The sequence below is a fragment of the Podarcis pityusensis genome (assembly GCF_964106645.2).
Source record: "Podarcis pityusensis genome assembly, chromosome: 16".
NCBI lineage: Eukaryota > Metazoa > Chordata > Lepidosauria > Squamata > Lacertidae > Podarcis > Podarcis pityusensis.
The window spans coordinates 682,981-706,975 of NC_138041.1; the positions used below are offsets into that span (position 1 = coordinate 682,981).

The 23,995-nt window shown below is 47.6% G+C and overlaps 1 protein-coding gene across 1 annotated transcript in view; it reads left to right on the top strand.

The window, feature by feature from the left end:
- The first annotated feature begins 4,141 nt into the window (after positions 1 to 4,141).
- LOC308465777 (sodium/potassium-transporting ATPase subunit alpha-2) overlaps positions 4,142 to 23,995 on the top strand; it is a 45,016-nt gene continuing 25,162 nt past the window's right edge. The window contains exons 1-6 of the mRNA XM_080986001.1: positions 4,142 to 4,391; positions 13,151 to 13,255; positions 14,515 to 14,574; positions 15,707 to 15,910; positions 19,329 to 19,442; positions 23,276 to 23,410. Coding sequence (XP_080842127.1) covers positions 4,380 to 4,391; positions 13,151 to 13,255; positions 14,515 to 14,574; positions 15,707 to 15,910; positions 19,329 to 19,442; positions 23,276 to 23,410 — 630 coding nt within the window. The 5' untranslated portion in view covers positions 4,142 to 4,379. The remainder of the gene's footprint in view (positions 4,392 to 13,150; positions 13,256 to 14,514; positions 14,575 to 15,706; positions 15,911 to 19,328; positions 19,443 to 23,275; positions 23,411 to 23,995) is intronic.

A 23,995-nucleotide genomic window follows, 5' to 3' on the forward strand; every position in this document is an offset into this window, starting at 1 on the left:
AAAGAAAATATGCTCCAAAGTGTCAGGTTCCTGTTTACTACATTTGCAGAGACACTCTGATTCTGGGAGAGCTAAATATCTTCCTCTCACTCTCATCGAGGGAAACGTATTAAATCTGGCTAACATAAACAGCCTGCACCATTCATGATCCTTCAGATTTGTCATGTATCTCCCTCTTCAATGTGGTGACTGTTCAGAACTTTGAAGACAGGCTTCTCTGCCTGGCCTACCCCACAAGGCTGTTGTGGGGGGCTGTTGTGGGGGGAATTAAGTGAGGAAGGGGAGACCCACATTTGCCATTCCTTGGAGTAGGTGAGATATGAAAGCAATAACGAATTAAATCCTACCCACTGTAGACACATCGAAACGAATGAACCGAAGTGAGCCAAGCCCATTAACTTCAATGGGTCTACTCTGAGTAGGACGAGGATGGAGCACAACCCATAGAATTCAGCCGGACCGCCAGGTGAATGGAAAAACCACCTAATTTTTTAATGAGAAGCTCCCCCATTCGCTCTTCTCAAACCAACGTGTGAACTTTAACACAGCCTTCCTTTGAAATTTGCATTTTTCTGAATTTTGAGATACAGTTCTCCAACCAATGTAGCTGCATATATTTAGGGAAAGTACGCCTAAATATTTTGTTCACACCCTCGTGAAAATTCACCAGCATTTTAGTATGAATTTCTCCTTAACAGACACATCTTCACACACAATTTTGCCTAGGATACTTTTTGCAAAGCAATTTCCCCAAATACACAGCGCATTCCTGGCTGTTGTTTTCAATAATATACGCCTTTATAGGCATGCTTTACCCAGGTGGGTGCGTTTTCGCACACCTTCATCGGCAAGAGAACCACACTACAAAATTCGGAGCAGCGCAAATCTTGATGGACGGCTGCATTTCGGTTCAGGTATTGTGGCGAGAAGTGTGAATGGGGTAAGTCTGCCTTGAAGGTGCAAAGTAGACTAAGCTTCTGCTGCAGGCAGAATTAGGACTGGGCTTTTTTGTGTCAGGAGTTTTTGCTCCAGCCTTGCGCTCGTCTCTGGCAAAATACCTCTGACATGCCTCTCCGCCACCTCCTCTCGCTGCCATTGATAAGAGGAAGGATCTGTATCATCCCGGAGAGAGCTAATCGCTTCCCTCAACCTTTTGCAAGCTCCTTGTCCCCGGGGCCTCTGACTGATCGCTTGGTCCTTATCACCCAGGCAGCGTGATTCCCTCCTGACGCACACATCCCGCTCAGAGCCACAGTCCTTGGTTTTTGAACCTAATCAATTCCTTTTGGAGTCCTAGATTGCCGATCCATCTGAATTCTATTACTGCCTTGAGGATTAGGCTATCTCTGTGTGAAGCTTTTAATGGCGCTTATCTTTCGCCACGGCCTTGTGGGGAAGAGGCCTTGACACGTTCGTGCCTCAAAAAGGGCTTCTCTGACAGCTTCACCAGAAGACACACCGGGCTCATCTCATGCGCCCTGCTGGGCTTTTCCTTGCACCGGCTGTGTGGGCACACAACACTAAAACCATGATTTGTTTTAACCAGGGGTTGTTTCACAGATGAGCATAGTGACCGTCGCATGGATAACTGTGGTAGAGTTGGAAGGGACCCACGGGGTCATCTAGTCCAACCCGCTGCAATGATGGCAGTGGTGATGTGGGCACCGGGTTGGGAAAGGCTGGACTAGAGAGGAGAACTCTGTGCACAACACGGGAGAGGAAGAGAAGCAGGAGACGTTTGTGTGTGTCGTTGGACGGATGTGACGAGCAGCCTTTCCCAACCCGGTGCCCACATCGCCACTGCCATCATTGCAGCGGGTTGGACTAGATGACCCCGTGGGTCCCTTCCAACTCTACCACAGTGATCCATGCAACGTTCACTGAAAGAGAAAAAAAAACCCCAGAAGAACGAAATAATAATTTTTTAAAAAAGAACACACACATACACTACTGTTTTTGGTTGTTGTTTTTAACCATTCATATTAAATTCTTAGTGTGGGATTACTTGAATCCCTCGACTTCCACCAGCCTTTCTCCACCTGTGGGTCCCCAGATGTTGTTGAACTACAACTCCCATCACCCCTGGCTAGCAAGGCCAGAGCTCGGGGATGATGGGAGTTGTAGTCCAACAACATCTGGGGACCCACGGGTTGAGAACCGCTGCCCCTGCCTGGTTCCATTTTATTATTTTCATTTATGCACGTCCAAAAAATCTTAACTTCTGTTTTCTTCCATTTTTAAGTCATTGTCTGACGTGAGAGCAAGTTTTGACCACGCCAAGTGTTCAGCTGTTTGGGGCCTGAGTCGTTGAGGACTTTTAAACACAAAGGTGAGCACCTCGAATTGGGCCTCGAAATGAACCAGCAACCAGTGCAGCCGTTTTAATAATTCCTGCGTCTGAAAATGTGGAGAGTTCCTGCTAAGGGAATCCTGGGCAGGAGCAGCTGGTGCAATGAGGTGAGGCTGCGTCTGTTCATCTGAAGCTTGCCCACAGCACCGCACAACAGCTGACCTGGCCAGCAAATGGTCTTCGGCAGAAAAGCGCCAGGAGGTTTCCCTTTCTTGCTTTTCTTTTAGCGTGGGCTCTTTGACAAAACAGGGACGCGGGTGGCGCTGTGGATTAAACCACAGAGCCTAGGGCTTGCCAATCAGAAGGTCGGCGGTTCAAATCCCCACGACGGGGTGAGCTCCCGTTGCTCGGTCCCTGCTCGTGCCAACCTAGCAGTTCGAGAGCAAGTGCAAGTAGATAAATAGGTACCGCTCCGGCGGGAAGGTAAACGGCGTTTCCGTGCGCTGCTCTGGTTCGCCAAGCGGCTTAGTCCTGCTGGCCACATGACCCGGAAGCTGTACGCCAGCTCCCTCAGCCAATAAATCGAGATGAGCACCGCAAACCCAGAGTCAGCCATGACTGGACCTAACGGTCAGGGGTCCCTTTACCCTTTACCTTTGGCAAAACTGTCACACTCACTTTCTGAAGGCTTTGGGGAACAGCTGGGGATCCTTTTACTCTTTTGATCAAGATGTGCTTGAATCACCACCTTCTGAGGTAATAGAATCAGAATTGCAGAGTTGGAAGGGACCTCCACAGGTCATCTATTCCAACCCCCTGCAATGCAGGAATCTCAGCTGAAGCCTCCAGGACAGATGGCCATCTGACCTCTGCTTAAAAACCTCCAAGGAAGGAGAGTCTACCACCATCTTGTGGGAGACTGTTCCACTGTCTAATAGCTCTTATCATCAGAAAGTTCCTCCTGATGTTTTAGTCGGAATCTCCTTCCTTGTAACTTGAAGCCATGCGTTCGGATTCGTGTTGGAAGATTTCCTGCCCTGCTTATATCCCAACTTTGCCATCCGAAGCAGCATCAAGATACAGTCTGTTGACGAACATCTCAGTTTTAGAACGCCAGAAGTAAATGCTTCGGTTTTCGAATGCGCCTCGCAAGTCAAACATGCCATGCAGCTCCGGCTAAGTGCAAGATCCTGTCAGCTATTGAGTTTTCGGTTTTCGAACGTTTCAGAACTCGAACGGTCTTCCGGAACACATCACGTTCGAAAAACCGAGGTACCACTGCACTCAGTCTCATTCACTTCACGTAACAAACTGACCTTTCTTTATTCCTCTTGCATGAGAACTTCTTGCGGGCATAAGGGCAAACGTGTGGTCATAACAAAGGGCACATTATAATGCTAGCGAAAGGTCCCCAACCTCTCGGTGTGTGTGTGTGTGTGTGTGTGTGTGTGCAGGACGACACTTGGCACGCTGGACATGCACGCGGGTTCAGACACACACCTCGCAACAGCAGCTGCGGAAAGGACAGGTGTGGCAGGGACCCAGAAAGTTGGCATGGGTCACCTGCCTTGGAGATACGCCTCTCACAGCTCCCCAGCGCAAGGGGGAAAGAAATAGAGGGGCACTTTTTGCACAGCTGTCCAGTTTCTCCTTGGCCAAGGGACTGGCAGGGGGTGCCGCTTGGCAAGTCTCCCCTGGCAGAAGCAACTGCTGGTGGGCAGAGAGCCCTCCCGCCTGAGGAAGGGAGGTGGGGTTTCTCTGCAAAAGGAGGCTGGGTCTATGGGGCAGGAGAGCTGGGGAAAGCAGGAGGGAAAAGAGGGAGGTTTCTGGGAGGAGGGGCTTCCCTCCCTCCCTCTCTCTCTTTCTCCCCTCTCAACTGGAGATCCAGTTTCAACAAGTGGCTCTGTCCAGAGAAGGAGCGGAGGAACCGAGCCGTCTATTTAAAGACAGGAAGGGCCCACCCCTCTGAATGTATATCTCCTACATGTGCTCCCTATAGGCTACCCCCACCCCTTTTGTTGTTGTTGTTGTCGTCTCCCCCTCCCCACCCCCTTTGCTCCTGTCCCCTCCGTCTCCTGCACCAGCAGATATGGGGAAAGGGGTAAGTACCGCTGCTTCTGGGGCCCCCAAAGGCCATCTCTGGGGGTGAGAGAGAGAGAAGTGGGCCTTCAGGGGTGCAAACAAGTACTGCAAAGGGAAAGTAATGGGGGGCACCTGCAGGGATCCCTGAGAAGGCCAGGGTGTGGGTGAGTGCCTTGTGGGGTTTTGTGGCGCGCAAGGAGGAAGGGTCCACAGACAGAGAAAAAGCAAGAGTCGGAGGAAGGAGATCGGAGCGTGTTTGCGCAGCCTTCTCTGGAAGATCAGAAGGTGCGTTTGGTCCCAAAGAACCGTTTCCATATCTCCCACCCACCTTTGAAGGCAGATTAGCCCCACAGGCCGTGGCTGGGCTGGGCAGATTGCGGTCCTCTCTGGGCGTGGTCCGCTTTGGCAGAGAGGGGAGTGCAGGATCGGGTCCACGGGTTGCATTTAATAATTTTAGCTCACATAGACTGGCCTTGGGCGTCTTGTTGCTTTGAGCGGAGGAGCAGGGCTGTAAATGTCATGGTGCTGAAATTCACCAGAGTCCAGCGTGCTGCTTTCTGCTGCCCTCTGTCTGTCGTACTTTGAGGAGAGGGGTGTTTGGGCTCCTGCTTTGAGTTCGGAAAAGTTTTTTTTCCTCGCCCCTGGCCAGGAGGTCTGTGCTGTTGTTCTTGCGCCTACAAAGTGTGGCCTTCGCTTTGAGCCTCTAGGGAGAACCTCGTGGCCGGTGGCGGCGGCAGCTGGCAAAATCTGCCACCCCAGCTGTCAGAAAAAGTATTTCGCTGTCAGATTTTGCAGGGTGGCAGAGAGAGGTGCAGGAGAACAAAGTTTGTTGTTACATTCATGTCACAGGATGTGCTGGTTTCTCACATTCGGTAGAAAGGCATATTTAAACATAATATTCTGTAAGACAAAAGCGTCTGTTGGGGTTTCTTCCTTTTAGACTGTTGATAATTCCTTGGGAAATGTGACTGCCAGCTTCCAGCTTCCACAGAACTGTTTGCTGAGTTTCTCTCCTCCCTGATGCAACGTTTGGTGCAATTTGGTGGTTGGGGGAAATGCTCCCTTCTCTGCACCCACAAAACAGATAAAAGAAAAGGCACGCATCTGCCTTCGCTATAGATCGCTTTTCCCACAGTCATGGTTCTCACCCGCAAAGGAAAGAGAAAGGGGTGTTAGCATTTGTTGACCCAGATGTTTGGGACGCCGCTGAGGATTCACCTGTGATCTAGCGCAGCTGGGACTCCTGGGGTTCATTTTCAGATGTATAATTCAGCGCAGAACTCCCGGGGTTCCTATCAGTGCACATGACTATGATCCTGTGTTCTTTGTCGGAAAGGCAGATGGTGAAACATCGCTGCGCGGTCACTCTCCGTCATCTTCCAGGAGCGTTTGTCGTCATTCACTTTTAATCCTCTCCTAATTAAACAAGATCTTGTCGCCGTGGGAAGATCTGAATCCGTGTCCGGTACAAGCCAGGGGGTGGATTAGTCGGTCTGGATCCCATTCAGCGTCTTCATTTAGAATCGAGCCATGCAGGGTAGATCCCACAACCTTTCAAAACCTCAACCGGAGAAAGAAGATAGTTTTTGTTTGGATTCTGAATTGTAGGTTTTCCGGCGCAACCTTAGGGTCTAGAAACTTGAAACAATACACCATCTCCTGCCACTTCATGAGAAGCCACCAGGGCAGAGAGGGGTGGCAGGAGGCCCCCCAGCTCCTGTCAGTCACTAGGCACCAGCCCTCCCAGAATGGGGGCTCGAGCTCAGGGATTTGGGGGCCACTGCAAGGTTGTTGTTTTTTATGCAGTGGAAGCCGGAAAGATACAGAGAGGATTGGAAGAGACAGAGGCTCTGGCTTTCTTCATTATTCTGAATAGTTCTTTTATGCTACTTGCTTTTTCCTATGTGAAGTCTCATGAGGAAGAAAAAAATCAAAACAACCAAAGCAATATGAATGTGCCAGTCTTTATTGATGGTCAGATTTGGGTAATTAGAGCAGTGGGTGTTGATTGAGAGAGATTAAAGCTTTATTGATCATACACACCATACTTGGCTGATTGGAGGTATTTCTCCAGTGCAATTAACCTCTTTTTTTCTTTCTGCTGCATAGCTACGCCCTGGGCTGGCCACCTGAATAGTGAATAGTGAATAGCTTGCATTTTATTCAGTTTATTTTTTTTTCTTTGTGTTAATTGTACTTCTTGACATGTATCTTTAATGAACCTCAGTAAAATAATTTTTTTGGGGGGGGGGAAGAAAAAGAAAAAGAAAAAGGAAGAGACAGAGGCTGATTTCTGCCCCCTACATTCAGTGGAATGAAACATGAGCTGTGATTCCTGTGGGGGGTTGGGCTGGATGACCCTTAGGATCCCTTCCAACTTTGCACGCCTAGGATTCTGTGATTGCCCCCTGTCCCATTTCCACGCACCCTTTTGCCACAAAGCGGGGTGCAGCCAGGGCCAGGCTGTGTGAGCAAACTGGACCCCTGTTGCCAAAGATTTCTCAGGGCTTGTTCCCCATAACCCGCCTATTGAGGGTTTGCCCCTGCCTTTCTTTGCACAAAGTTTGCTCCAACATCTCTGAGGCTTTGCCGCAAGCAGGAGGTATATGATTCCTGTGAAATAAAACAAAGGTCTGGATTGGGATCAGAAAACAGTCAGCTGTTCATCAAGCAGTGGTTCTGATTTGCAGACCTTCTGAGTGTCCCTATTTCCCAGGGATGTTTCCAGATTGACAGAAGCTGTCTTGGTTTCTGATTTGATCCCAGAATGTCCCACTTTTCCTTAGGACATCCCTGTTTCAGTTGCAGAAATGTTGGGGTTGTGGAAACCCCGAGCCACGGAAATAAATAACAACACAACTTTTAGAAGAAATCTGAAGGCAGCCCTGTATAAGGAAGTTTTTAAACGTTTAAGTTTTTATGTATACTGGAAGCCACCCAGAGTGGCTGGGGCAACCCAATCAAATGGAAGAGATGATGATGATGATGATGATGATGATAATAATAATAATAATAATAATAATAATAATAATACAATAATAATAATGGAATAGGATGCCCCTATTTTCATTGGTGACATGTTGGAGTGTATACAATCCACTTTTAAAGCCATTCAAGTTGATGGTCATTGTCGCCTCCTGTGGCAGGGAGTTCCATAGTTTAACGATGCGCTTCATGAAGAAGTTCTGAGACCCTGGAGGCCCAGTGCCCGTCCGTGTGGTCAGTCCTGAGCTAGAGAGACCAAGTGTCCAACGTGGATTAAACTGCTTCCCACTTTCCCATGTTTGTGTTCCAAAACCAAGCCTCTTTCGGTCCCTGGCCTGAGAGGTTCTGTCAGTGGAGCCTTTCCAAAATCAAACGGTCTCGTCACACAGGCAGTGGGAGAGGGGTTCCCGACATCGTTGGACTGGGCCCAACCCCTCGCTGGGACCTTTTGGGATCGCAAGAACCGGGCCCAGGAGATGCAGATGTTTATTCAGGAGCAGAAAATAAAAAGAGGACCTCATCGCAACGCTCACGGAAAAGTTCCCCCGTTGCCAATAACAACTCTTGTTTGCCAGGGGTCGTGTTACAGAGAGACCTGGGAACAGGGTGCTGTGTGGCCATGGGGGGGGGAGATGGGGGAACCCCAATCCTCACTGTGGGGTCCCCAGCTCCAGCACCTTTTGCACAGCTGGCCCCCTGGTTACCATGCTGACCTCTATTCGAGGGAGGTGGGAATCGACTTCCTAATCACTTGACCCCTGATGCATTTTCCCTCGTTTAAAAATAGTTGAAAATGTGTATATATAGGACCTGGGGCTTTGGAATGACAAGGCCTGGCCTCGCAGCAGGAGGAATGGCCGGGGGCCTGGGCTGACCGTCGGCTTCTCCATGCAAAACGGGGGCATTGTGAGCAGGTCCTCACACCATGCGCTCAAAGCACATCCATTGAAATGTGCTGGGAAATGCGGCTTCGCCGGGCGCAGAGCTGCCATTCCTGGCAACCTTTGCAAACGAAAGCAAAAGCCGGTGTGCAAATGTGGAGGACAGAACTTGGGAAAATGAGAAAACAGCAGCAGCACATTTGTCCACCCTGTAGTTCCACAAACTGTTATGAAACTGCCGTGGCCTTTGGCTATTTCAATAAACTTATTGATGATGATGATGACGACGATATTTGTCCATTCCTATAGTTTTTACTGATCAAAGGGCAGGTGCTGAAAGCACAGGCCTCCTGGGGCGTGGAAATGAGCAATGCCTGGCCTTTTCTCAGGGAGAAACAACCACTTTGCTTCGTCCACCACAACCCCCCAAAAGCTACCTAGATACCAGCTTTGCACTGCAGGGGGTTGCACCAAATGGGGGTTGGACCCAGCCCAGTTTTCCCTTAAAGCCATCTCTCATTCTGCACTGTGTCCCCAACGATTGATATTCAGAAGCGTGAATTCCCCCAGTCCTCTTTTAAAGCCATCCAGCTTGGTGGCCATAGCTGCCTCATGTGGCAAGGAGTTCCACAGTTCAACTCTGCCCCGCATGAAGAAGCCATTGCTTTTCTCTGCCCTGGATTTTCCAACGTACAGCTTCACGGGATGCCCATGAGTTCTAGCGTTAGGACAGAGGGGCGCAAACATTCCTCTATCCACTTTCTCCATCGTTCTATAAACTTCTACCATCTCACCTCTCCCTGGCTGTTTCCCCTGAAGCAGAAATCCCCAAACGCCACAGCCCTTCCTCGCTCCATCATTCCCTGCATTGTTTTGTGCCATTTGATCCGCCACGCAGTTGTCCCACCTCACCTCAGCCGAGGGAAGGACTTCGCTCAGGGAGTTCCTGCCTGGCCCAATTCTTTCTCTCCCTCCTTTTGGGCCAGGATGGGGAAAACACCCTTTCTCCCTGTCTCCGGGGGCCCAGAGGAGAGGCGTGCCAAGCCCAGAGCCCGGCGGAGGAGAGAGAAGATGTCTCCCTGGGCACTGAATGCCCAAGCAGGCGGAACAGAGGGGTCTTTCTGCCTCTTGAAAAGCCCCGGAGGCCTGAATAGGCAAGACTTGGAACAGGAGTGGTTTCGCTCTCTCCCAGCCTTTTCTCTCGCTCTCCAGGGTCCCTGGCTGCGCCAAGACATGCCCCGAGTGCTAATGACATTGCTCTCCTCTTTCAGTGTTGTGGAATGGTGTGGCTGGCATCCCGTCCCCTTTCCCGGTCAGGCCCCAGCAGTGAGTGATGGTGGCGCAGGGCAGGAAGAGAGGTCCGAGAGTCAGGGTGGCATAATGGTTAGAGCGTCAAACTGCAAGGACCTGGGTTCAAATTACCACTTGGTCATGAAGCTCCCTGGGTGGCCTTTGGCCAGTCACGGCCTCTCAGCCTAGCATCCCTCACAGGGCTGTTGCTATGAGGATTAAATGAGGACTTGGACCGGGGTGAGACCAGAATTCGAATCCCCACTCAGCCACGCGTCTCACGGGATATGACAATACTTTGCAGGGTGCTCCTCCAGCCCAAAGGCAGGGAAAAAATGCATGTATTTGGCTAAAGAGTGCCCCAAAATGCATTCATTATTGAAAATAACATATGAAAAGCTATTCTGGAAAATTGCTTTGCAAAAATGCGTATGTTAGGCAAAATTGCAAATAGGCATGTGCAATCTAGGAGAAATTTGCCTTAAGTGTTGATGGATTTTCGTGAGGACTCTTAAAAAAGGTAAGGGTGGGGGAGAGTTGCATTTTGATGCAGAAACGTAAACAGCTGAAGACAGAAAAGTGAGAAACTGAGAAACTCAAACCTGCAGATTTGCCTGTTCCTATTTTTACTGATGCTGGAAGCACAGATCCTTTGGGTTGGCAGAATGAGCGATGCCTGGTCTCCTTTCTGGGAGAAATCGAAAGCTCTGCTTCCACCTCCCACAAACTTATTCTATACAAGCGAACAACCAGCTGTGTTGGCCACCTTCCTGGTACGTCCAAATCTCAAGAGTTTTGCTGAGGTGGGGAAAGAAACATTTGGCCTCCTGTACTTCCTGCGTCCCCTCAGTCCGGAAATGCCGTGACAATAATAGCTTCCCCTGGCACTCTGTCCAGGGCTGGCCAAATAGGATCAGTAGCTCAGTGATGGTGGTGATGGAGGAGGAGGAAGACATCAAAGCTTTTGCGTCAGGCCATTCACGGCCTGGGATGTTTGGCAAAGGCTGCTTTGCTGTGAGGCCACTGCTCAATGCGCACTCAGGGCTCTAGAAGGAAGGTCGTTGCCTGCTGTTTTGCTGAAAATGAGACTCATGGAGTTGCAAGGGACCCCCGCGGTCGTCTCTTCTAACTCCCTGAAATGCCGGGATCACAAATGAGTCTTCATTCAGGACCTGTATATCTCAGCAGCCGCTGTAAATGTCCCAGATTTGTTCACGATGCTTTTATTTATTTCATAAAATCTATCCACCACTTGCTTGTTTAAAAATGTCCCCAAAAGGCTAACAAAAGAAGAAAAGAAAACAATTACGTTATCAACAAGGTGATAATTCAAGACTTCAAAACATTAAAACAATGTTTGTCTTGCCAGAGTGGTGCATGCTCTAGTTATCTCCCGCTTGGACCCCTGCAATGTGCTCTATGTGGGGCTACCTTGGAAGGTGACCCGGAAACTACAACTAATCCAGAATGTGGCAGCTAGACTGGTGACTGGGAGCGGCCGCGGTACCATATAACACCGGTCTTGAAAGACCTACATTGGCTCCCAGTATGTATCTGAGCACAATTCAAAGTGTTGGTGCTGACCTTGAAAGCCCTAAACAGCCTCGGTCCAGTATATCTGAAGGAGCATCTCGACCCCCACTGAGGTTCAGATCCGAGAGCCTTCTGGCAGTTTCCTCCCTGCGAGAAGTGAGGTTACAGGGAACGAGGCAGAGGGTCTTCTTGGTGGTGGCACCTGCCCTGTGGAACGCCCTCCCACCAGATGTCAAGGGGATAAACAACTACATGACATTTAGAAGACATCTGAAGGCTTCAGGGAAGTTTTTAATGAATGATGTTTTAATGTATTTTTAATCTTTTGTTGGAAGCTGCCCAGAGTGGCTGGGGAAACCCAGCCAGATGGGTGGGGTACAAATAATAAATTATTATTATTATTAAAATAGACTAAAAACAGATTGAAACTTGCATCAGCTCTCAAACAAGGCTTGTCTAAACAAGAGTGTTTTGAGCTGAAAAGAGTATGACGAAGGCTCCTGCTGGATGTCAACAGGCAGGGAGTTCCAAAGTTTAGCTGCTGCCACACTAAGCAATTGAGTTCTTACAAATTCAGAACAGATATGATGTGGCCCCAGGAGCAGTGCCAGTTCCGCCCATTGAAGCAGTCATGGATGGGGTAATAATGGCACAAGCTTATGCATGTCTACTCAGAAGTAAGCCCTACTATGTCCAGTCATGGCGCTTCCTCCCAGGTCAAGCCTGTATATAAAAGGGACGTGGGTGGCGCTGTGGGTTAAACCACAGAGCCTAGGACTTGCTGATCAGAAGGTCGGTGGTTCGAATCCCTGCAATAACGGGGTGAGCTCCCGTTGCTCGGTCCCTGCTCCTGCCAACCTAGCAGTTCGAAAGCACCTCAAAGTGCAAGTAGATCAATAGGTACCACTCCGGCGGGAAGGTAAACGGCGTTTCCGTGCGCTGCTCTGGTTCGCCAGAAGTGGCTTAGTCCTGCTGGCCACATGACCCGGAAGCCGTACGCCGGCTCCCCCGGCCAGTAAAGCGAGATGAGCGCCGCAACCCCAGAGTCATCTACGACTGGACCTCATGATCAGGGGTCCCTTTACCTTTACCTTTAAAGCCTGTATATAGGGCCACAGCGTAATGGTCTCTGAAACAGCCACAGATTACACACTCCCCAATCAGGTGATCTCGCAGGGAAACCGGTCCTTGTATACTAACAGGAGCACCTTAACTTGGGGTATATGGCATGTTAGGGGAGGGGTAGCACTTCATGCTCCTTCTGGGGTCGTTCGTCCACCTTTGCCCCCCCCCCCCGCACACAGCTCTCAATTGAAGCTCAGAGAAACTGTCAGCATGTAAGAGCAGCCACGGCCCGGGAACGGCTTCAACTGGCTGGCTAAACCAGGTGAGGGCAGCCAATGGGTCTCTAACCTTCTGTGATTTAGGGACTTCCCCTGCAGGAGAAGACAGGCTCTAGCACAGGGGTCAGCAAACTTTTTCAGCAGGGGGCCGGTCCACTGGCCGGACTATCTTTTAGAGAGAAAAAATGAACGAATTCCTATGCCCAGAGATGCGTTTTAAATAAAAGCACACATTCTACTCATGTAAAAACATGCTGATTTCTGGACTGTGGCCTTAGTTTGCCTACCCATGCTCTAGCGCATTGAGTGGACAAGACCAAGAGGGTGTCCAGTGGTCAAGAAGGTGGCTTCTGCGTGTGCTGTAGAGGGAAGTGATGGAGAGACGGGCCTCACACACCTGGAAAGGGAACCCCTCTAGGAGAAGGAAAACTCTGAGTGTAAACCCACCAGGTATCCCCAGATCTCCCAGCTTTGCAAGCAGCTTGGATGGGATCTGGTGGAAATGACGAGAAGTTTGGGGTTTTAGCAACTGGTTTTTTGTTCCTGGGAATGCAATGCTACAGAAGCAGCAAACTCATGTGGGATTTCACACACATCCCATACATACATTTATTTATTTATTGTACATGGAGGGTCACGAAACCGACAGATTCGCCCGTCCTTGTCTGAGAGTGCTCTGGGTCTGCCTGGTGGTGCCTTTTCCCTCTTGCCCGCTGGGGCTGCTAATGCCATCTCTGCCCCCTCAGGCGGGACGAGAGTCTGCCCTGCCGGGGGCGACGGCTGAGAATGGAGGAGGGAAGAAGAAGCAGAAGGAGAAAGAGCTGGATGAGTTGAAGAAGGAAGTGAATTTGGTAAGTCAAAGCGCTGGCGGGGTGGCTGTTTGGGGGAGCGCTGGGGTCAAGGCATAAAGACTGGTCAGTGGCCCCTCTAGTCCAGACTCCCCACAGTGGCCAAGTACCCCTAAGGAACTAGGGGTCCAGATAGACTGCCACTGGAGCTGGAGGCTCCATAAGAACAGAAGAAGAACATGCTGGATCAGGCCAAAGGGGGGAGTCATCTAGTCCAGCCTCCTCTTCTCACAACGGCCAACCAATGGGAAGCCTCCAAGCAGGACCTGAGTGTGAAAGCAGCACTCGCCACAGGTGTTTTTCTGACAGTGGAGGGAGAAGATATTGTATTTGGTCGCCTTATTATCCTCCGCGATAAGGCTCCATGCTCAGGGATCTGTCAGGGCCCACAGCAGTAGGCGGGAGAGAAATGAATTTTCACTTGCATTTTAACGAGGAATGACCTTATTTGCACTTCTCAACCAATATGCGAAGCAAAACACAACTGTCTTTCAAAATTCACACTTATCCGAATTTTGCAATGCACTTTCCTACAAAACGAACCAGTGTGCAAAAATTCATATATTGGGGGAAAGCATGCTGGGGTGGGGGTGGGGAATAAATATATATATATACTAGTGAAAACAGCAGACATTAAATTTGGGGGAAATGGCTTGCAAAAAATATGCACCTTAAAATTCCATAACACAAAAATACTGTACATGAAAGAGAAATTTGTACTAAAATGCTAAGGATTTAAAAAACCTCTCTCTCAAAACTGCTGCAGAACTGAAATTAATATTGCAATAATAATAATAATAATAAAGAACAGGGTTTTTTTCCTCCAGCTAAGTCCTGCTCAGTATAGACTCAGTATATGAAATGGATGAAAGCAAGTTAGTCATGCCTGCTAACTTCAGTAGGTCTACTTGGAGTAGGAATAGCACCACAAACAACTCTGAGAGAACTAAGATTGACCACCGCAAGCCGGAAGAAGCCACCCCTGTCCCTGCTGTGATGAGGGGGCAAAGTGATGGAGGGTGGGGGGACATGGAGGGTGGTCGGCCCAAGGACTCCCTCTCTCTGTGTGTGTCCGTCTCCTTCTCACAAGAGCAGCCAGGAGGAGAAAGATGCTTTGTGCGCTGACAGCGAGAAGGAATGTCTCTCCTCGGTTTCCCGGATCCTGTTCTTTTTCCGAGGACGTTCAGCTCTTCTGCCCCCTGTGACTAACAGCCTTTCACTGCCCCCCCTTGTCCTGTCCTTCTTCTCTCTCTCCTTGCCAGGATGACCACAAGCTGTCGCTGGACGAAATCAGCAGGAAGTACCAAGTGGATCTGTCCCGGGTGAGTCCGCTGGGGACATTTGCTGCTCCTCTTTGCCTTGTACCCTCTTTTTGTGACTCTTGTGTTTCTGCATGGGGAGGGGGGGTGAGTGGGTATCAAGGCATCCTGGCTTTCATTTATCCCATGGGGGGGTGTTATATGCCGGCCTTCTGACTGGGGCTGATTTCGCACCCATGTCCGGTGGCTCAATATGCCCAAGAACTTAGGGATCGAGGTAGACTGGCCCTGGAGCTGGAGGCTCCATAAGGACATAAGAAAAGCCCAGTTCAGGTCAAAGGGGGCACACCTAGTCTAGCATTCTGCACTCTCCTCTTCTGCAATTTCCAGCAACTAATATTCATAAGCATTGCTGGCACCATTTTGGCTACTAGCCTACCAGATTTTTTTCAAGGAATCTGGGGACACATTTCAACTTCTTTTTTTAAATACACATAATTTTTTCTTAGTTTTTCAACATATCATTTTCAACAGTAATTAAACATACTTTCATATCTATACCATCTTTTTTTTTTTTTTTGCTTCCACCAATCACATCTGAAAATTTTCCAATCTATTCACTAAATATACATTTCTTACTTCCACAATTACGTTTAACTCATAACTAATATCTCTCTTCTTTCTCTACTTTGCAATGCTTCGTAAATTTCTCCTTACAAAGCTTCTTGTAGTCCTACTGGGACACTTTTCAACTTCAATAGGAATGATAGCATTTTGTATGGGGATTGATTTGTAAATCCGGGGACTGTCCCCAGGAAACGGGGACGTCTGGTAACCTTAGTCTCCTCTGTGAAGTCTTATCCTCCGTAAAACGCATGAATGCCCTAAAGAATCCTGGGAAATATACAGTAGTTTGCCCTCTCACAGAACTACAATTCCCAGGATTCTGGGGTGAGGGGAACAATTTGCTTTAAGTGTTTATGCAGTCGATGCTTCTTGCTTGCTTGTAGAATGGAGACATTTTGTGTCTTTGGAGAAACCTCTGAATTTTGCATGGTTGGAAAGTCAACAGCTGCAGCCATTGGCCCCCAAGAAGTTGCCTACGAGGGAATGTGGCCCTAGGCCTCCCCCTGATTCCACCACACAGGTTAATATGCCCTCTCTTTTTTCCTTTCTCTGTCTCCTTCCATGCCAGGGCCTGACCAACACGCGGGCAGCAGAGATCCTGGCCAAGGACGGCCCCAATGCCTTGACCCCTCCTCCAACCACACCAGAGTGGGTCAAGTTCTGCCGCCAGCTCTTCGGGGGGTTTTCCATCCTGCTGTGGATCGGGGCCATTCTCTGCTTCCTGGCCTACAGCATCCAAGCGGCAATGGAGGATGAGCCGGCCAACGACAACGTAAGTCTTGTGGCCCCAAGACAGGCATCCCTGAACTCAGCCCTCCAGCTGTTTTGGGACCAGGGATGATGGGAATTGTAGTCCCAAAACAGCAGGAGTGCCAGCAGGTTTGGGGATGCCTGCCCCAAGAGGATAGGATCCCAACCCGGGCTGGCAGCAGCTCTCCAGGGTTTCAGAGAAGGGACATTGCCAGCCCTACTTGGAAAAGAGGATTCTAGTCCTCATGGTTCTGAGTAAAAGGTTGAAATAGGAATGTAGGAAGCTGCCTTAGATTGCATCAGATAATTGGTCCATATAGACTAGTTCTGCCTACACTGACTGGCAGCAGCTCTCTGGGGTTTCAGGCAGGCGATGTTCACAGCAGCACCGGGATAATTATTAATTTATTTTACAAATCTTACACACCACTTGGTTTAAGAACAAAACAAAACTCAAAGCAGTTTTTTTTAAAAAAAATAAAACAGTAAAATTAGCAGTAAATAACAGTTAAAAGCAATTATTTAAAACATGCAAAAAACATTAAGATCAACAATAAGCTAAAAAAACCAGGTTAAGGCACATGTCAGCATCCCTACATAGGCAGGCTTGCCTAACTAGAATGTTTTTAGCAGAAGCAGTACAGGGAAGGCGCATGGATGGTGTCAAGAGGCAGGGAGTTCCAAAGTCTGGGTGCTGCCACACTAAAAGAGTGATTTCTTATGAATGCAGAACTAGTGCAGATCAAAGCAGTTGCGTGAGCCCAGATGAGGTAAGGCAATATTGCAAATTGGTCCTTGCATCCTATTTGTAACACCTCAAACTTTGCCCGGTATCACACATGTATCACGCAGGTCAGGATAAGGGCAGAGGAGGCCCCCCTCACGGGTCAGACCCCCATAGGACTGGGGTAGCTGGTGGGGTGCCCTCCGGAAGGGGCTGGACTCCAACAACCCCACAAGTCAACATGGCCGTTGCCCAGGGAGGGGGAGGACAGAGTCGGGAGCCGTCTTCCTTCTTCTTCTTCTTCTTCTTCTGCCCAACAAACTGCCTGATCTTGCAAGAAAAGTTGGGTGGGGCTTAGGAGGCGACTAACCTGTGGCCTCCCAGGTGTCGCTTGACTCCAGCTCCCATCCCCATCCCTGACCCCCTGGCCATGTGGGCTGGGGCTGGGGACCACCCCTGACTTCGAGGGACTCCACCTCTGGTTTTTAAGCAGAGCTCAGAGGCCCAATTGTTAGGGATTCTTTAGCTGTGATTCCTGCATATTGCGGGTTGGGCTGGATGACCTCGTGAGGTCCCCTCCAACTCTACAATTCTATGATCATGCAGCTTAGCCTCAGAGATGTCTGGGATGGGACCCACAAGCTTAACATGAGTCCACAGGGTGATGCAGCAGCAAAAAAAGCTAACACTATTCTAGGCTGCATCCACAGAAGTCTAGTGTCCAGATTGTGTTACTTTTATTGTTGTTAGCTGCTCTGAGCCCGGGATATGAATATATTATTATTATTATTATTATTATTATTATTATTATTATTATTATCAAGGGAAGGAATAGTGCCACTCTATTCTGCCTTGGTCAGACAAACACCTGGAATACTGTGTCCAGTTCTGGGCAGCACAATTTAAGAAGGATGTTGACAAGCTGGAAGGTGTGCAGAGGAGGGAGACCAAGATGATTGAGGGGCTGGAAAATAAGCCTTATGAGGAACGATTGAAGGAGCTGGGCATGTTTAGCCTGGAAAAGAGGAGACAGGAGAAAGGATAGCTTTGGGTCCCTTCCAACTCTCAGATTCCCTGACCCTCCATGCACAGAGCAGCTGCTCAGTCACCAAGCTTTGGTATTTCGCTCTGTGTGGACAGCAGGCCTCAGAAATGGACAAAGGCTGCGTTCGCCCGAGAATGTCCCTCCTGCCTTCTCAGCCAGGCAGAAGAGCGAGGGACGGGGGGTTTTGATGCAAGCAGCGCCATGCGCTCAAAAGGTCTTGGTCTCCGTCCAACACCTTGGGGTGGGGTTATCCCAGGACGGCTGGTCACTCCCTGGGTCATTCCAGAAGCCCCAGCCCACCTGCCATGGAGCAGGCGGGGAGGTTCATCCTGTCCCCAGGGCGGTATTTGCAGCCCTGCATGCCTCCCCCTGTGTAGGGTTACACTGTAAGACTTCCTGAACAGAAGGGGGGCCCAGGCAGGAGCCTCCAAAACAGAAGGCGGAGGATTTCGCGCTGGGCAAGAACGACCATGATGCTGGGCCCCACATTTGTTGTTGTTGTTGTTTAGTCGTTTAGTGGTGTCCACCTCTTCGTGACCCCCTGGACCAGAGCACGCCAGGCCCTCCTGTCTTCCACTGCCTCCCTCATGCTGGTAGCTTCCAGAACACTGTCCCACCATCTCGTCCTCTGTCGTCCCCTTCTCCTTGGGCCCTCAATCTTCCCAACATCAGGGTCTTTTCCAGGGAGTCTTCTCTTCTCATGAGGTGGCCAAAGTACTGGAGCCTTGGCTTCAGGATCTGTCCTTCCAGTGAGGACTCAGGGCTGATTTCATTAAGAATGGAGAGGTTTGATCTTCTTGCAGTCCATGGGACTCTCAAGAGTCTCCTCCAGCACCAGAATTCAAAAACATCAATTCTTCGGCGACCAGCCTTCTTTATGGTCCAGCTCTCACTTCCATACATCACTGCTGGGAAAACCAGAGCTTTTACTATACGGACCTTTGTTGGCAAGGTGATGTCTCTGCTTTTTAAGATGCCATATAAACCTCAAATTAATAAATGAGCAGGCAGATGAGGAGAACCTTGCCATCCACCTTGGGCTGAATCTGGCCATTGGCCCAGCTAGCTTCATATTTTCTACACCCACTGGCTTCAGCTGGTTTCTAACTTTCCCTCAGGAATTATTATTATTATTATTACACACCCCTTTTCCCAGACTGGGACTCAAGGCTTATGCAAATTAAAGCAGGTTTATACAAAAGCTAAAAGCAGTTTCAGAGCCACACATTTGTGAATGGGGAGCTCTTATCGCCAGCTTATTTCCTTTGAGAAAAATCCCCTTTTAAAAAGGAATAAAGGAAGGGAAAGGCTTCCTTCTTCTCTTCCTTCTGACAAAAAATTCCCTTAGCGCCTTAAAAGAGACTCCCCTCAGAAGCCATTTTGGGGTCCACTCTGTGGTAGATGGAAAAATACAGATAAAGGAGGCTTGTTCCCTGAGGAATTCGTTTATTTTATTCATTTCACAAAATTTATATATCTCTTGACTATATCTATCTATCTATCTATCTATCTATATATATATATATATATATATTTCACCTCAGTCACCTCCCATCCGTGAGAGAGAGAATCATGGAATAGTAAAGTTGAAAGGGACCCCAAGGATCATCTAGTCTGTCTGTCATTTTGAGATTTTAGATTTCCACTGATATTTTCTTCCTTCCTTCCCAGCTGTACTTGGGGGTGGTGCTGGCGGCCGTCGTCATCGTCACCGGCTGCTTCTCCTACTACCAGGAGGCCAAGAGCTCCAAAATCATGGACTCTTTCAAGAACATGGTGCCCCAGGTAAGAAGGCCCCGCCACGCGTCCCATGTGTTTGTTTTCATAGAACGGTGGTTTGATGGGACCCCCAAGGATCATCTAGTCCACCCTCCTGAAATGCTCTTGAAAAAGAATTCTCCTCCCCCCACAATGTGGGACCGGAACTGCAGACGACCCCCTTCTCGATTCACACACTTGAGCAGCTTGATAGCAAATATCACATCCATCCCCTCCTCGGCCCTCCAGCTGCCAAATTTCCTTTCATGCCTCCCTTTTTTCACGTCTAGATATTGTATTTTGATATTTTCAGCGCAAGGATGGCTTCGAAAATGGGTTGGAGACTAAAATAGGAGGAGATCAATGGCTGCTAACCTAGAACAGGCATTCTCCACTGCCCTCTTGTGGTTGAGACAAGTTTTATGTATTTAAAACACTTTTTAAAATCTGCTTGTTTTTTGATTAAAATATTGAAGCAGTTTGCACACACACACAGAGAGAGAGAAAATATGATTTCCTATTGGAAGACTGGACAAACACTAGAACACTAGCCGTGGTGAAGTGTTTATCGGTGGTTGCAAGAACCAATGATCCCTATCTTTAAGTCTGAACAAAATGTTTGTTTAACCTGGAGGTAGGCCGTTTGAATTGTGCATAGCTTTGTAACAATTTGTTGGGTCTCTGGACCGTAATAAAGATTGATTGATTGATTGATTGATTGATTGATTGATTGATTGATTTTAGGGCAAGTAAATCCCTCTGGTCAAGGCTGCCTCTTTTGTGCCACCTTCAGTTCTTCCCAGGGATTATAAGTTTTTAATGATCGTAGAATCATAGAAATGTATAGTTGGAAGGGACCACAAGGGCCATCTAGTCCAACCCCCTGCAAGGCAATGCGGGAATCTTTCACCCAACGTGGGGCTTGAACTCTCAACCCTGAAGTTAAGAGTCCCATGCCCCACTGACTGAGCTCACCGTTGTTTTCGTTTTATTTTGTGCTTTGTGTTCTCGTTTTGTATTTTTGTATTGTGAGCTGCCCTGTGATCTTCGGGTGAAGGGCAGCATGCAGATTTAATAAATAATAATAAAGATAATAATTCAGCTTCTTTATTCTAAAGTGTCCTGGTTTTGCCACCTGGGAGGGCGGAGAAAGTCTTCACACACTTCATGTTACTGCAGGAATTTATGTATCGGTTTGGGGGGGGTTGCCCCTCCAGCAGATACCATGCACATGCAGCCCACTACCAAAACCAGCACCATCACTTTTGTGACTTGTCCCCACAAAACACTTCATCACAGTTTCTTCCAATCTATTCAAAGGGCCTTTGCTGCACGATACCAAATGTAAGAATTCACTGATAGATGCATCTATGTACTGGCTCACTGGGAAACTTCAGAATTTCCTATAGACATGTGAGCTCAGCTCCTCAGCAGCCCCTCCGCCTGAGTGATAATCCCTGGCATCCTGATACCTGAGTGCCAGACAGGTAGCCAGTCCAGAAAGAACAAACCCAGATGAAGACAAAAGGGTGGGATGAACTTGGCTGGGAAAGAGGGAAATGTAAAGATCTCTTTTGTTCCACTTGATGGGTGTTTGGTGGAGGGCAAGGGGAACCATGGGGCAGGGTCCAGGATGCTCAGATTACGGCCACCAGACCTCCCCTTTCATCATGTATTAGTGATGTATTAGTGATGTAGTTTGGGGGGTGTAACATGGGGATTAGCAGCTAATAAAAGTTTGGGGGCTCTTTTCTTGGGCGCTTCCATCTTGTTTCACCTGGTGGCAGGTAGGAGTCCTGTCGTGACAGTCTTCTTTTTTTTTTTTAAATGATATTTATTAAGGTTTCAATAAAAGATTGAACAGAAAAACATAAACGAAAAATACACAATTCAAAAATGCACAATACATAATCCAAAAAAGAAAGAAAAAAAAAGAACAAAAAAAAATACAAGAAAAAAAAGAACAATTAAAAACAATATCACCTTTTCGTTTCCATCTTTAAATTTACTTATTTTCTGGACCTCCTCATACCTCCCTCTTTTGTATTCCAGTTCAAATTGTTTGTCCAGCAATTTCTTTCCCTCTTTTTTAATCCCAATCTTTAATCTTAATATAATATAACATTAAAATTTTGCCTCTTAAAAGCCAAATTTCCATTTCCTTAAACTTCTTTAATCCTAATCCTTAATCTTAGTCTATCTATAACTTTAAATCCTGTACAGCTGGAAACCACTTATTTTCAATCCAACATCACTCTAACATTCTTCAATTTTACAGTGTTTCTGTAGATAATCTTTGAATTTCTTCCAATCTTCTTCCACCGACTCTTCTCCCTGGTCACGGATTCTACCAGTCATTTCCGCCAGTTCCATATAGTCCATCAGTTTCATCTGCCATTCCTCCAGTGTGGGAAGTTCTTGTGTCTTCCAATACTTTGCAATGAGTATTCTTGCTGCTGTTGTTGCATACATAAAGAAAGTTCTATCCTTTTTTATCACCATTTGGCCGACTATGCCCAGGAGAAAGGCCTCTGGTTTCTTGGGGAAGGTATATTTGAATACCTTTTTTAATTCATTATATATCATTTCCCAGAAAGCCTTAATCTTTGGGCACGTCCACCAAAGGTGAAAAAATGTACCTTCAGTTTCTTTACATTTCCAACATTTATTATCGGGCAAATGATAGATTTTTGCAAGCTTGACTGGGGTTATGTACCACCTGTATATCATTTTCATAATATTCTCTCTTAAGGCATTACATGCCGTAAATTTCATACCTGTGGTCCACAACTGTTCCCAGTCAGCAAACATAATGTTATGTCCAACGTCTTGTGCCCATTTAATCATAGCCGATTTTACCGTTTCATCCTGAGTGTTCCATTTCAGCAGCAAGTTATACATTCTTGACAAATTCTTAGTTTTGGGTTCTAACAGTTCAGTTTCTAATTTTGATTTTTCCACCTGGAAGCCAATTTTCTTGTCCTATTTAAATGCCTCCATTATCTGAAAATAATGAAGCCAGTCTCGCACTTTGTTTTTTAGTTTTTCAAAGCTCTGCAATTTCAGTCTATCTCCATCTTGTTCCAAAATTTCCCAATATTTCGGCCATTTGACCTCCATATTGAGCTTTTTCAAGGCTTTCGCTTCCATTGGTGACAGCCACCTTGGGGTTTTGTTTTCTAACAAATCCTTATATCTTATCCAAACATTAAACAGCGCTTTCCTGACAATGTGGTTTTTAAATGCTTTATGTGCTTTGACCTTATCATACCATAAGTATGCATGCCATCCAAATACATTGTTAAAACCTTCTAGGTCCAAAATGTCAGTGTTTTCAAGAAGTAGCCATTCTTTCAACCAGCAAAAAGCTGCTGATTCATAGTAAAGTTTGAGGTCTGGCAGGGCAAATCCACCTCTTTCCTTTGCAGTGATAGTCTTCAATCAAGACCAAGACTCCTGGCTGCTGTTTTGCTCTGGTATTCCTGGCTGGTGTCCTTGTTTTCTGTCCAAGGGAGCCCTCAGATTTCTCCGTTAACAACCTTTTGTGCTTTAAAAAGGTGCAAACTTGGGGGTCAAGTACAGGATGGAGAGAGCACCTTGAATGGCATTCACCTACAGCCCTGGTTCCCGGTGTGGGGCACACACCCCACAGGGGGGCAATTTGATTTTTACAGGGCAGCAATTCGAGAATGAGTTATTCACAGTGAATGGCCCTTTAGGCTTCCTCCATGTGAATAGGAGCTCACTTTTTGAATAATAAGAATTACATGTCAGGATGTTAGAGATGCTTAGGTGGGGTGTGGCCACAAAACGGCTGGGAACCACTGACCCACAGGATTAACGCCATCTTGTCCCCACAGCAAGCCCTGGTGATCCGGGAAGGGGAGAAGAACCAGATCAATGCGGAGAACGTGGTGGTCGGGGACCTGGTGGAGGTGAAAGGGGGAGACCGGGTTCCCGCGGACCTGAGAATCATCTCCTCGCATGGCTGCAAGGTGAGGGCGACCAAGAGGGAAATGGCACAAGGGAAGGCCCCGGGGGGGGGGGATAAAAATCCATGATTTAAAAAAATAATAATTTAGATTTATTTTTTTAAATCAGATTTTTAAAATAAAATGCTTTTGGAGGAAAAATATTTCTAGTTTTCTATTTAAGTTACATTATAGTTCAAAGGCTATTCATCAAGAAATAAGGATTTGTTTTAAGTTTTTCATGTGTGCTAAAACTCAGTCTAAGGTATATATATATATACCAGTTGGGTTGTGAATGTGATCCGTGCAGGAGGCACGTTCGCAACCCACAGCATTCACAACCCACAGTAGTGCCTGGTTGCGATTCGGCACTCATGTGCAAAGCGCAATTTAGTGTTTCTGCACATGCGCGACTGCCGAAACCCAGAAGTAACCCATTCTAGTACTTCCGGGTTTCGGCAGGTGTGTAACCCGAAAAAACACAACCTGAAGCAGCCGTAACCCGAGGTATGACTATATATATATATATATATATATATATATATATATATATATTGTTTTACCACATCAGTTAACAAACATGGATACATATGGATACAAAAACATGTA